At 36.9% G+C, this 15,216-nt stretch overlaps 1 protein-coding gene across 1 annotated transcript in view; it reads right to left on the bottom strand.

The window, feature by feature from the left end:
* Positions 1–14,899: 14,899 nt before the first annotated feature.
* LOC148024371 (heterogeneous nuclear ribonucleoprotein Q-like) overlaps positions 14,900–15,216 on the bottom strand; it is a 31,181-nt gene continuing 30,864 nt past the window's right edge. Inside the window, exon 8 of the mRNA XM_087694001.1 lies at positions 14,900–15,192. Within this exon, the coding sequence (XP_087550127.1) occupies positions 15,069–15,192 (124 nt within the window). The 3' untranslated portion in view covers positions 14,900–15,068. The remainder of the gene's footprint in view (positions 15,193–15,216) is intronic.

Here is a 15,216-nt window from a genome sequence, read left to right as displayed (position 1 = left end):
ATTTGTGGTCCTATCAATCCTGCATCACTCACTAGAGAAAAATACATCATGGTACTAGTTGATGATTATTCTAGATATACTATTGTATATTTTCTCACATTGAAGTCACAAATATTTTCAAATTTTCAAGAGTACAAAGGAGTATTGGAGAATAAGCATGAGTTACGAATCAAGGCTCTACAAATGGATAATGGAGGAGAGTGCACATCCACTACTACTGCAAAGCCTTTGGCATTCATCATGAGCTTACCATATCGTATCATCCACAACAAAATGGAGTTGCTAAATGTAAGAACTACACTTTGCTAAATGCTGCAAGAGCTGTGCTATCAATGGCCTATCTTGACAAAGAATATTGGGAAGAAGTAATTGCTACAACAACCTATCTCCAAAACAGGTTGTATTCTACCTCTCTTCACAATCACACTCCCTATAAATTATGTTTTGGCCACCCTCCTGACTTATCACATCTAAAGATATTTTGATGCACTGCCTTTCTAGTCACCATGGTCCACAAATCAAAATTCTCACCAATAGCCACACAGCTTGTCTTCACTTGATATGGTGAGCCTTATGGCCACAAAGCTTATAGATTTTACAACCCAAAGAACAAAGTCTTTATCTATGGTAGGAGTGCTATCTTTCACGATCTAGCATCTTCTCAACCTTCTCAACCACCACAAATTCTCAATATCTTACTCTCTATCCAATTACACCCTTTGAAACAACATCTTCTAGCTCATGCCTTGCCAATCACACATCAAATTCTAGGTCTTGCATCTTATATTGCATTTCCCTCTCATCCCTTTCCAATCACACATCAAATTCTAGGTCTTGCATCTTATCTTTCCGTTTCCCTCTTCATAAGACCTCCAACCCACGTGTCACATGGGACAACACTCTTCCACATAATCAAAAAGAATTAATAATCCCTATTCAAATGTCCACTAAAGGCCAAAATATATTAGCTTCTTCTGGAGATGCATATGTTCTTGGATATGTATTATGCTAATTTTTAGAGAGTATAGACTCTAGGAGGTCTACTATTGGTTTTTTCTTTACTTTCATGAGTAGTACAATAGCTTGGGTCTCTCTGTTGCAACCTTGTATAGCTTTATCTACCACTAAGAGTGAGTATGTTTCAACCATTGAGGCCTATAAGGAATCTAGATAGCGTATTCCTCTAATCGAAGACTTGGGCGTTTCAAGAGAGGTATATACATTGCACCATGGTAGTCAAAGAGAGTGCCATTCACTTAGCATATGGAACCTTGCCTTTCATGCAAAGATGAAGCACATTGAGTTATATTATCACTTCATTAGTAGGAAGGTGATTGAGAACAAGTACATTGAGCTTGTCAAGGTCCATACACATGAAAATCTTAAAGGACCTTTCACAAAAAAAATTCTTCTTAAGCACTTTGCACACTACAAAGTACTAATGGGTATTGGATAGTATACTCAAACTTTCATTTTATACTCCCATAAAGGCACATTGGCCTTTAATTGAGAGGTTGTTGGGGTAAGGGCCAATTGCCAATAGCTAGGCATGTACCCCTTGTATCTGTACATGTTGTACATATATATAAGTGAAGATAACAAAGAATAATGTACCATTTAGTGTACCCACCAGAATCTCTTATATGCTTCTCTCTCTCAACTCTCTTAACTTCTATCTCACATCCCATCATTCCTTCCCTCTAACTAAATAAGTGTGGGGGAATTGAATGAAGGGCTAGGAGCTTAGAGATGGAGCCGACAAGTGTATCTAATTGGTTCCATTCAAGAAAGCATTTTTAACATCCATTTGATACAAATTCCAGCTGACAAGATCTAGGGGGTTAGAGATGGAGTCAAGAAGTGTACCTAACTAGTTCCATTATTCAAGAAAGGATTTTTGACATCCATTTAATATAAGCTCTAGCCATAACTCAAAGCCAAAGGCAATCACTGATATAACTATAGTCATCTTTGCAACTAGACTAAATGTCTCCTCATAGTCCAATCCATATATCTATGTATAACCCTTTGCAAGCAGTCTTGATTTGCATATTTCTAGGACTTGCACTTGAATTTATAAACCCACTTATAGACAATTACTTTCTTGCCATAAGGCAACTCTACTAGATCCCAAGTTTTGTTTTTAGTCAAAGCATCCATTTCCTCATCCATTGCATTCTTCCAATCTTTGCTTTCAATTGCTTATTCAAAGAGAGTAGGCTTTACATATTACACATAAGATATTATACGCATAATGCATCTTTATAAAGCCATTGTATGTCGACCTGTCAATTGGATGCCTTACTCTTTCCAATCTTCGTAAAACTAAGGTATGCTAGACAATGTCTCAATCATTTTTACATGTGGTGGTACATATTTCCTTGCACTTTATACCTAAAGTTCTAACATGAGGCATTCCAAACTCATCATCCATAGACTCATTCTTTGAACTCTCACACATAAGTTTCTTTCGTTGTGCTATTTCTACCTTCTTTTGTGCACTTCTCAACCTACTACTCCATGGGCTATAACTCCAACTACTTTCTTCATGATTTTGAGGACTAAACATGTCCTTGATATGTTGATTTATTTGACAATTGTTTTCTATAATTTTCTTCCCATAACTATAATCATCACTGCTCACATAAGCATCCATCTCAACTGCAGCTTTAGATCTATATCATGACTCATACTCACCAAAACTTGCATCCCTACTTTATGTAGGTCTCTCTGATAATCAAATTGTGGTATTTATAACCCTTCTTCTCATTCAAATAGCCAAGGAAAATACATTTGACAACCTTTGGTTCCATTTTCCTCCTCAAATCATTAGGGACATGAACATAGCATACATAATCAAACACCTTGAAATATGCAACTATAGGTGTTCTTCTATACATTTCTCATATTGTGACATGTGATGAGTCAATGCTATAGGATTCCTTTTCATAATATGAATTGCAATATATGTATTACCTTAGCCCTATTAGTCAAAGGCATATGCATTTGGTTCATCATAGCTCTTGAAACTTCAGCAATGATCCTTTTCTTTCTTTCTATAGCACCATTCTATTATATGGTGTATATCTGCTTGTAACATGTCTCTTAATCCCATGATCTCTTAGGTAAGTAGAAAACTCATGTCACATGTACTCACCTCCATTATCTCATCTCGAGCACTTTATGTAAGTTCCAAATTGTTTTTCAATCATAAAAACTTTTCAAATGCCTCACTTTTGTATTGCAAGAAATAAACCCATGTCATCCTACTGAAATCATCAATGAATGTAATGTAAAACCTACATCTCCCACTCAATGAAACATTCTAACATAGATCCCATATATCCAACTATACCATTTCTAAAGGATAGGTGCTAATTTCCCCCTCTTTGGAAATGGGAGCCTAGACTACTTGCCAAACTAACATACCTCACATACACAATCATGGTTGATATAGCCAACAAAATATGGGAGACCACAAACAACTTGTCTAGACTATATTTGTTTCATACTTTGCAAGTTAACATACCCAATTCTTCTATGCCATAACTGAACATCCTTATCTTTTCCATATCTAGTCTCCATATACATACAACTTTGTATTATAAGAGTACCTATATCCAAAGTAAAAAACCTGCTTGGTTTTCCATTTCTAAACCCTTTAGTGGAGCAACCGTATTTATTGGAACTTACTTGCAGCCTTTGATTAGAAATTTGTCCAACTAAAGCCAAATTCTTAGTGATTGTAGCTACATACAAAACATCTCCAAGCTTATTCTATATCCCATCTCTAGTCACTAATTGAACACTGCCAATGTGAGTTATCTTATGCAAGGTATCATCTCTTGTAGCCACATACTCTTCAGTTTGCATTTGTTGCTTCCTATCAAACCATTCTATATGATGTATTGTATGGTTTGTAGCTCTTGAATCTAAAAACCAATCATCCTCTCTAGGGGGATATGCCATGCTACACATGCTCCATAGCAAAAATAAAACCTCTAGGTGATAAATCACCTCTAGAACCATAGTCTATGCCTCCATAACCACCTAAACAATGACCATACTATGTCCTTCCACAACCTCTAGACATAACATTCTGCTTATGATAGCATTCCTTCTCAAAATGGTCAAACTTTCCAAAGTAACAATGATAATCCCCATCTCTATGAGGACTAGATTGACCTCTATCTCTAGAAAAGATATTCCCCTACCTCTAGGCATAAAGTCTTGATGACCAAAATATCTACAACCATAAGAAAAAAATTTCTCCATGACCATATAAAGATACTCTAACTCTAGATGAGCTACCATGACCTCTTCAATGATAGAAATAGTGTCCTGACTAGCATTTTCCCCACCATAGATACATTTAAGGACCAATTTTATTTCTTGAATAAGCAACAAAGTAACCAACTCCTCAAAGTTAGCCATAGAGCCATCTCTCATAGAATAGAAGTGTCAAAGGACCTATATGCAGGGCCGAGTTCATTTTCAAAGTAACAAAAACCAAATCATCATCATCATCCTCCATAGGTGAATTAATCAAAGTTAGGTCCTCTGCAATCTACTTTATCTTTGCAACATCATCACTAATGCTTCAATTCCCATGCCATGCACCATGCAATTTCTCCTTTTCTATCATACTTGTCTTTGTGCAACTGCCATATATTTTTCAATGATCTTTCAAGCATCTTTACATGTGCTAGCCTTTTTTATGTACGAGATCAATGTATCTAAATTTTAAGGCATGTATCCTCACATGTTATAAGGTCCCACAAATCTTTCCCCACATCAAAAAACTTTCCATACGATAGGACCACACACTATAGTTGTCTTTTGTCAACTTGTCACCAATAACTTGAGTAATTTGTGTCATTTCTAACATTACGATTGTTGTACAGACCACATTAATTCTTTTGGAATTTTTTAAATAATTTTTTCCCTTCAAATTGACTGCCAAAAGTTGCATAAAAACCAGCCTTTCAATCCTTGAAACAACTAGTTCTTTCCATTGCACAATGTGAACACAGAACTATGAACTAATTTAGCAAAATAGCTAGTTCCACAGTTCTCTAGTGAAAATGATTTTGAAATGACCAATTCATATATGCCCTAGTTTGAACATGTCTAGCCTTATTCTACAAGATATGGATCCCCATGTGACACTAGAAGACTTCATGACATAGTTCATTACATTCATCAACTACCATGTATTTCCTCTGAATGAGAGCATCCATTACACATTTAAGCAATAATGTCCCAAAGAAAATTTGTTACAACTATGAATGTCTAGAGAACTCTTTCTTGCCTCATACAAGAGGAAGCACAAGGGAACTATACACATCACCAAGTACATGTGGCCTATCACCACTTTGTTTAAAGAAATACGTGTTGAAATTGTATCAAATTTTTATCAAGATAGAATAGAAAAGAGGTTTATAGATTTTATGTATCTCTTAAGTTCAAGCACCTATTACATCAATGGAGGTCTACCATAGTTGGGCAACCACCTCTACCTTAGCCATCAAAGGGATGGCCTATCTACTCTACGTTCTTGAGCCCTAGCATGATTCAAGACACCATAGACATGTTGTAGAATGGTTGGACACAAGGCCATAATGAACTAGTGCTAAAGCATCTCTCTCATCAACAAGATATGCTCACACACTCCTTGCCCATCTAATCAACCAATCCCTTTGTGAGACTCTGACCAACTAATTAGCTAATACTAAAATATTGATCTCAAAAGTGGGTGATCCTACAAATGCGAGAGGCTATAGAGCCATCGTGGTTGGCCATGTACTAGCCATGTTTTATGTATTGGCATTAGATCAGAGCTTAGTAAAAGTGGACTAGTATACATTAAGATCATGCATGTGGAGAGGTAAGTTTTTCGATAGATTACTCCATCTTGGACCATATTGTCACACTTTGAGCCATCATTGACATGAGCAAAGTGAATGGGAGAACAAAGCATTGCTTCTTTATAAATTTTTGCAAAGCTTTAAACATGGCACCACAAGAGAGTTTAATGTATCTCATCGAGGTACCACAGGAGATGAGATGGGAAAATTTATCTTTGCATAATTCAATTACAAACGGAATCTAAGATTCATGTGGCATGCTAGAGGAGATCACTAGCACCATTGGCATGAAGTAAGGCTAGCCACTTTTTTGGACCAATGTCCAATAGTTGGGGCATGCACCCTTTGTATACATACACAATGTACAATCATATATAAGTAAAGATAACAAAGAATAAGGGTAGTACTTATTTTACACCCAAATAGCTCTCTTGTGTTCTTCCCTCTTTCAACCCTCTTTCACTTCATAACTTCTACCTTGCATCCCACCATTTCTTCTCTCTTAATTGGTGTTAGAGCAATGTTCAATGTTCATGGGAGCTTGTGCTTGGAGCAAGAAGCATGAGAAGCAAAGCTTTGTCATGAAGCTCGAGGATTTGAGCTTGGCTTTTGGATGCTCAAGAAGACACCTTGGTGTATGGTTGATTACAGGCTCATGCTTGCTTAAGCAGATGAATAGCTTGTCATTTAGAAGCATGGGGCCTACTTGTCATCAAAAGCACCAAGGCTTAAACAGGGCATCTAAGCAAGGGCCCCCTGATATAGTTTGTATAACAAAGGAAATGAAAGAGAGAGACACTTGATGATTTGTCGAAATCATGATGTCAATGGGCTACACTACTATTTATCTAGATGCTCCAAGGGGCTATTTATGCTAAAAATGACATGTGTTGATGCATCTTGGTCAATCAATCTATTCACATCATTTTCCCACATTTTTTCATCTTTTGAAAGCTACAAGGCGTGTATCTTATCCCAAAAAACCTTTTTTACAACCTTTGGATTAAGGTCAATTGAGGTAGGAGTTGATTTCACATTATAAAAATCAAACACATGTATTTTGGAGGTTATTTTACCTCAAATCAATAGCTGAAAAGTTCCAAAAATAGTTACAAAAAGATGTACTGAAGAGTGTATGGGCTATTGTGATATTGCCTTTGGCATTGCAATAAACACTTGATTTTGCATTTTTTTAGTCTTGCACTTAACCATATCTTGGTTGCTTAGTGTATTTTTGTCTCAATTTTGTACTTTTTATGCTATTTAGCCATTTTTTGGCTTTAGGGGACACTCATTTGCAGTCCCTTAGTCTATTTTAAGCTTGAAGTTGAATATGCTATTTTTGGTATGCAAGTCATATTATTGTCATTATAGCTTCTTCATTAGGTTTACAGAATGCATCATTTAATATTGAAAAGCTTAATGGAATAAACTTTTCATATTGGAATGAGTAAATATACAATATATTAATCCAGAAGAAGCAACTAAAGCCAACAAAATGTAGTGGGATTAAGCATGAGGACATGAATCCAGGTGTATGGATGAAATTGGATGAGCTAGTATGCTCTAATATTATGCTCATACTCTCAAAGTCTGTGTGTTTTTATGTGGAAAACACAAAGTGTCCATATGATGCCTGGAAAAAGCTTGGTTACCTGTAAGTAAAAGAAAGTATAGTCTCATAGGTTTATTGGTGGTTGAAAGAAGTCTTTGATATCTAGATAGAGAGGGGAATCTGATATCTAATCACCTCAATGAGCTCAATACTATTTTTAGCCAAATGACATCTCAGAATATTGTCTTTCATGATTCAATGAAGGCCATGTTCTTGTTGGAGTACTTTCAGGATAGCCATTAGTAACTCTACCCCTATAGGTGGGCTTACAAGTCATAATGTTGAGAGTTGTTCGTTCATCAAGGAGGTGAACAAAAAGAACAATGCAAGGTTAAAGAGCTTTAGCACAATTACGATAAGAGGAAGGTCAAATGTCGAGGGAAACTCTCATGAGAGAGACAAGTCAAGGAGCAAGTCACAAAGTAAAAGGAATGTAGAATGCTTCTTTTGTAATAAGAAGGGATACATCAAAATGAACTGTTACAAGAGGAAGAACAAGCAAAAAAAGTAAAAAGGAAAATGAGGATGATGAAAAATAGGAAGAAAAAAGTAATGTGATGATAGAGAATATTAATGCTTTAGGTTATGCATTCTTGGTTGCCATGGATAATGGCATGTATCAAGAATGGCTCTTGGATTCTAGAGCATCATTTCATGTCACTCAAGGGAGAGAGTGGTTTGCTACCTATGATGTTGAAAAGAGAGGATGCATCCATCTTGGAAAAAACTATGCATGCAACATTGTTGGCATTGGGTATATACACTTGTTACTTCCAAGTGGTTCCTCTTTTTTCTTGCAAAATGTAAAGCATGTTCCAAACTTAAGAAAAATTTTGATCAATGTAGGACAATTTGATGATTGTGGCTATAGAGTAATCTTTGATGATATGTGTGGAAGATTTGCAGATCTCTCATTGTGGCCTGAAATATAGAACTTATGTCATTTACATGTTTCTAATGTTAAAGACCATGTTGTAGTTGTCACTAAATTGCCATTTGGTTTTTTATGGCATCATCATTTGTGGCATATACCAATCGTTAAAATGAAAGCTTTGTGCTATTTTCATTATCTTCCATCTCTAAATTTTTGTGATCTTCATTTTTGTGCACATTATCTCTTTGGAAAGTAGACTAAAATGTCACATAAGAAAGGTAGTGGGAGTGGAAGATTAGAATGTCTTAATTTATTTAATAGTGATTTATGTGAACCAATGCCCACAATTTTTTTCGACAGAGTATGGTATTTTGTTGCTTTTATAGATGATACCATAAGAAACATTTGGGCTTATCCTCTTTGCAAGAAGACTAATGCATTGGATGCATTTCAAAAGGTCTTTTTATTTATAGAGAATCACTCAAGCAAGAAGCTTAAGTGCATGAGAAGTGATAATGGTGAAAATAACACCTTCCATTTACAAAATTTTGTCCAAGCCCTAATATCAAGAGAAAGTTGGTAGCTCCTAAGAATCTTGCTTAAAATGGTGTGGTTAAGAATATGAATATTACCATTTAGGAAAGGGTCCATAGTATGCTTTGTACTGCTTGTCTCACTAATGGATTTTGGGCCGAAGTTGTAAAGTGATCAATGCATTTGATCGGCATGTCTCCTACCATGCCATTGGATGGTAAAGTACAATAGGAGTTATGGTTTATCAAGACACCTAATTATGATCACTTGTGTTTCTTTGGTTGTGACGCATTTATGTATATACATAGAAACAGGCAAAGTAAGCTTGATCCTAAGCCTAGGAAATCTATCTTTATTGGCTATGGAGAGTCAAGTGAATGGGCCAACACTTGTGGGACCTTCAATCAAAGAAGGTAGTATGCACCATCATGTGCAAGGCTTGGATAGCTAGTAAATGCAAAGGTGGGAGTGTTATGGGATGGTGGAAAGTCTCATGTTTTACAAGATAGACAAGTGGGACAACAAGAGACTCTTATTGAGCTAGTTTTACGTAGGTCTATAGGGGTTTCCAAATCATGAGATAGATATACTCTATCTTTAAACTATGTCATGGTCATGGTTTATGGTGAGTCTTCTTGTTATGCAAATGCTTTTTACTAGGGATGATAGTCATAAGTGCCAAAGGGGTATGCGATCGGAGATGGATTCTTTGGAAAGCAATCCTACCTAGAATTAATTTCATTGCATAAGGGCTTCTTTGCCTAAGGGCAAACCTGCACTGCCATATTTAAGTGGGTTTAGAAGCTAAAGGTATCTCCATCTGATGCATTACTTAACTACAAGTGAAGATTGGTTGCCAATGGATTTAAACAAGAGAAGAAGATTACTTTGATGAGGATGAGATCTTCTCACTAGTAATCAAAATAACTATGCTTCATATGGTCCTAGCTTTAGTTGGCAAAGAGGATATGGAGTTGGTTCAGATAGACATAGGCAACTTTCTTGCATGGGGACTTCATGAGGATATTTACATGTAGCGGTTTGAGGTGTTTGTTGTGGATGGCAAGGAACAATTAGTGTGTAAGCTACATAAGAGCTTATATGGTTTGAAACAAGCTCCCAAGGAATGGTAGCATAAATTCTATACCTTTATGAGGCCTCAAGGATACACTAAAACTTATTATTTCCTATATACCATGAAGGTTAGAGATAGCAACCTTATGATCTTAATTCTTAATGTGGATGACGTGCTAATTGTTGAAAAGTCCATTATGGATGTGGATGCTTTAAAGAAAAGGTTGCATTAAATCTATGACATGGACTTGGGAAATACTATGGTCACATTCTTGGTATGTGCATTATGCGAGATGGGATAAAAAGATACTCTATTTGTCTCATAAGAAATACATTGGGAAGGCATTTGAGCATTTCAATATGGAGAGGCAGAAGCCTAGCATTGTTCCATTGCCTCCATATCTAAAACCTAGCCAAGAACATAGCCCCAAGTCAGATGAATAAAATGTCAAAATGGCCAAGGTTCCTTATGCATCTACAATTGGTAGTCTAGATATTGAATTTATAGGAGTAGTTAACAAGCATATGGCGAACCTTGGCAAGAAGCGTTGAGAGGTATTAAAGAGTATCATGCAAAACTTGAACGACACTAGATCTATGTGCACATGCTTCATTTTATTGTTTAGTTGACATAGATGGACACCTACCTTTTGAATTTAATCAAATGTGTTATCACCAAATTTGTACATCTTCACCCAAAGTGAAAATAGACTAGTTGGTATAAAGCTACCCTCCTCAACCTTGAGGGCCGGATCTACTAGCTATGTGACTTGTGTTGGGGTAAAGACCAATGGCCAATAATCAAGTGGATACCCTTGTATAAGGATACCTAATCATCTATATAGAGGTACCATTCGTTGTACCCACAAAACACTCTTGTGAGCTTCCATCAACCCTCTTGTACTCCACAAGTTCAACCTCAGATTCCATTGCCTCCATATTTTAAACTTAACCAAGAGGACCACCCCAAGTCAAATGAGCAGAAGGCTAAAATGGCCAAGATTCCTTATGCATCCTTTTGGACATATCAATACTTTTGCATCATCGACTATTTTGGCTTCTAATAGATTCTCTCTCTCTCTCTCTCTCTCTCTCTCTCTCTCTCTCTCTCTCTCTCTCTCTCTCTCTCTCTCTCTCTCTCTCTCTCTCTCTCTCTCTCTCTCTCTCAAAGTGGGTTGTAACCAAAATCTAAATACGTCTCTTTGTCTTATATACCCTAGAGCCATCTAAAGAGATGTTTATTTATTTAGTTAGTTTGGTTATTTATGTGTCATCATGGCTTCATCTCTCCACCAATCTTACAATCAATAAAGTCAAAACTCCTCTTATAATCCATAACAACCAAGTATCACAACTCTATCTCATCGTCATAGTCCACAACTCTCTTTTATCATAGTCCACAACCCTTGCATTTCAACATTCTTTTTTCTACTCCCAACTTTTTTAAACAAGGTTTTGTTCACACATGTAGGCTTTTAAACCTCCCTAATCACCTCCCCCTACAATGCACGGGCAACATCTAAGAATTAAGGTTAAACATTAGCTCTTGCCCTAACAACAAGATATACCCAAAGAGGTTCTCATTGGTCTTGGTATCATGACACAAACCAAACATCAACGAGCTTGCAACTTGAAAGCAAAGAATGTGGCTTTGAAGGACTTTCTTACTAAAGTTCTTACACACTTATCAAAGATAGAGGAAAAGTTAGCAACATATGCAATTACAACTTATAAGAAGATTGGAGTCAAGAAAATAATGGTAAAAGGGCATTGAAACAATGAAAAATGTACACAAGAAAGGTATGACAAACACAATCTTTTCAATAGTTAATGAAGCTACATTGCCAAAGAAGCTTGCAAATCATGCACATTTAGAGGCATCCTTGATGGATAACATGAAGAAACACGAGGAATTGGATGATAAATGTTGCCAAAGACATTTATAGACACACAAGTCAAAAACCAAACTAAGGCCAACTTTAGAGGAAAATGGGCTTAAGTAGATGATACCATGGATAATCATCAAATAATGAAAAACCAAGCAACTTTAGATTTTGGAAGTAATGGAAGATAAAGTCAAAGTACTAAAGCAATCAAAATGTTCAAAGGACCCAAAGTATAAGCTACAAATGGGATTTAACCAACACAACTCAAACCATGACCTAGTGAAACCGCAAAGACGAAGGCATCTAGAAAGGATGGTTAATGGGCAATTCATTGAAGTGGCAAAGCCATCATGGAGAAGCTCAAAAGCACTAAGCTAATTTTGGGTCATGATGTATTTAGAAACTCTTTTAGTCCTCATAAGTGGCTTTGCTTATGTAGCAATGGCACCATGAGATGGATTTCTTTTTTGCGCTAGTGGTCTTAGGACCAAGTGAAATTGCTAACATGAGACAACTAGAAAGGATGGTAAATGGACACGCCATTGAGGTGACAAAACCATCGACAAGGAGTTCAAAAAGCCTAAGTACTAATTAATTTTGGATCTTCATGTATTAATTAACATTTGGTTTTCTTTTTGTGCCAATGGTGCCATAAGGTGGGTTCTTTGGTGCTAGTGCTACTAACATGGGTTTCTTTCTTTTTTTTCCCCAATGGTATCCCAAAGTGGGTTGTAACTAAAACCATTATTGCTCCCTATGAAGGAAGGTAACAATTCCATTATCACTTCCACTCCACTTCCCCTCGCACTCCCATTCAAGGCAACCACCTCTTAAGGGCCAATATACATGGAAGGGGGGGGGGGGGGGGGGGGGGGGGGGGGGGGAACATCATGGTTGTCACCATAGCCCCTCCCACTCCTATGACCCCCTCCCTCCCTCAACTCTATCTCCCCCTCCCACGAAGATGCTCACAATAAAGACCAAGCAACACAACAAATGATGATCCAAAAGAGAAAAAACCAAATTGAAAGAAATTTCGTAAGATTAAAAGCCTTTCACATGAAAGCTCATTCACACACGAGGCTAGAAAATTATGAGTGGGATTCACATTGACACAATAACGATTGATTCTCCCTTGCAAGACTTGCAAAGAATCACAAATGTCCATAGAATGACAAAGTTATGTGGACGTTTGTGTAAAGGCAAAAAGTTACCTCTTAACATATCAAAGGAAAGTATCATAGAAAGCTTGATGTGACATTGAAGAATCAAGGTTCATGATTCCATAGTTCTAGCAATTGTCAATAAACCACCTCAACAATGGCATCTTTTCTCTACCACCTCATTGGTGACACTTTGCCCGTATCTAGGAGAGTTTGGGGTATGTTAGCAGACCACTAGTAACATCTAGGAAAATTTAACTTGCCCCTAACACATTGGAAGCTATGAAAAATGAGATGATAAGATGGTAGCCCAAATCTCATCAATACTAGGTTTCAATTGATTAGCAATCACATGACCAACTACTTTCACAAACAACATTCATTTTTACTATTACTTTGCACAACTAGTAGAAAGTGTGGCCATTTCCCAAATCAATGTATTATTGGCGATCACATGACCAACTACTTTCACAAACAACATTCATTTTTACTATTACTTTGCACAACTAGTAGAAAGTGTGGCCATTTCCCAAATCAATGTATTTGAACTAGATTGAGGCCAAGTAGCAACTTGTATCATTAGGAGCATTCTTTACTATTATTCAGGCGCTTTGTTGGAACAGATGACTGTTAACAAGATCAATAATGGCATGCATGTCTTGTTACGTGTTAAGCAAGTCATGAAAACTTGGTAACCATATTATGGAATATTTGTATGAACATATCTTTGCTTGTAAATCTCCGATACACAACCTTTGGCATTTTTTTAACCCTGTTTCAAAGACCTATATCCAATAAACATGTATTGGTGCCATTCCACCTAGTGATCTATATGGCAAATTACTTGACTCAATCCTATATTGCAAATAAGATTAAATCCTTCTGTTTCTAGAACTAGCAAAACTACACAAAATAACACCAGCCACTATACACAAAAACCGATTCAATCCAAAAAGCTCAATCTCAAATAAAGCCAAATACACAAGCCTTGTACACAACCCATAACAGAATCAGAAAGACTCTGCACACAAGCCAGATGAGCTCTGAACAAAGAGCTCGCGCATACCTGACAAGTAACACAATGTCATACCTGTTCTCATGTCATTGAACAAAAGGACATCGACTAAGTATAAACATTCATGCACATATGGACAACAAAAGTTAGGAAAATCATGATAATGTTAGCATTGCTCAAATTATGTTGCCAGCCATTAAGCACCCAAAGACTAGCACTACAAGCATCTACAATATCAATCACATGCTTTCCAGTTCATTTCATACAACACAAAAGCCCTCATATAAGAACCCACAACATGTCACATGTCATGCTTAAACGTGCACATTAAAAAGCTCAGAATACTAATGCTTCGAGTGCTTGATGATTAACTTGTTTAAATCGTTCCATGCCTTCTGCACTAAGCTGGAAGAGATGCCACGAAACCAAAAGCAGGCAGGACATTGGTATCTTGTTATAAATTAGGGTAACAATATATTGACTTACTCAGAAAAATCCTCCAGAAATGTCACATATTACAGATCCACTACAATTATCAATTGGATCCCTTTCAGGTTTTAAATTAAAGTCTGCACAACATAATTTTGGACACAGATTCTTGCAAAGGCCTAATATCCCTACCTTCAAAGCCCATAATTACAATGGTCGTATTAGTAGTGTTACTATCATCATTGTTATTTGTGGGTCAAGAGACCTGACAACTTGCCCTTCTTAGTTTTAACCATCATACCTCTGAGATGTCAGTCATGTGTCAACTGACAGTCATAAAACCCATGTTCCAATTGCATGCCTAGTCAAAACTTGATTACCACTCTAATTTAACTTGTAAAAATACCTACGTCAGGCACTAAGATTCAAAACAATTCATACATGAAGGAATCGAGTTTATGCTATTAATACACTATCTTGCCCATTCCAAGGCCACTTCAGCTTTCAAGGAAGCAGAGTCTTCCTTTGAAATGCTGGGACTCTGCTTCCAGAAACATGAAAAGCTGCAGAATTATGAAATTTGATACAGGATATGTTACAGCATAAGCAGCTTAATATGGGCGGTACCGTCGTGAGCCACCACCCCCTGCACCAGTTTGTCGTTGAGACTGTTGTCCACGGCCCCCTCTGCCATCTCGAGGTGGTGTTGCAATTCCTTGCCCACCTGGCTGTTGCCTACATACATACCAAACTTCTTTA

Source organism: Lygodium microphyllum, chromosome 15 (assembly GCF_053477565.2).
Source record: "Lygodium microphyllum isolate KBCC chromosome 15, Lygodium_microphyllum_v1.1.10, whole genome shotgun sequence".
NCBI classification, from domain to species: Eukaryota; Viridiplantae; Streptophyta; class Polypodiopsida; order Schizaeales; family Lygodiaceae; genus Lygodium; species Lygodium microphyllum.
This window is presented reverse-complemented; position numbering and strand designations above follow the sequence as displayed.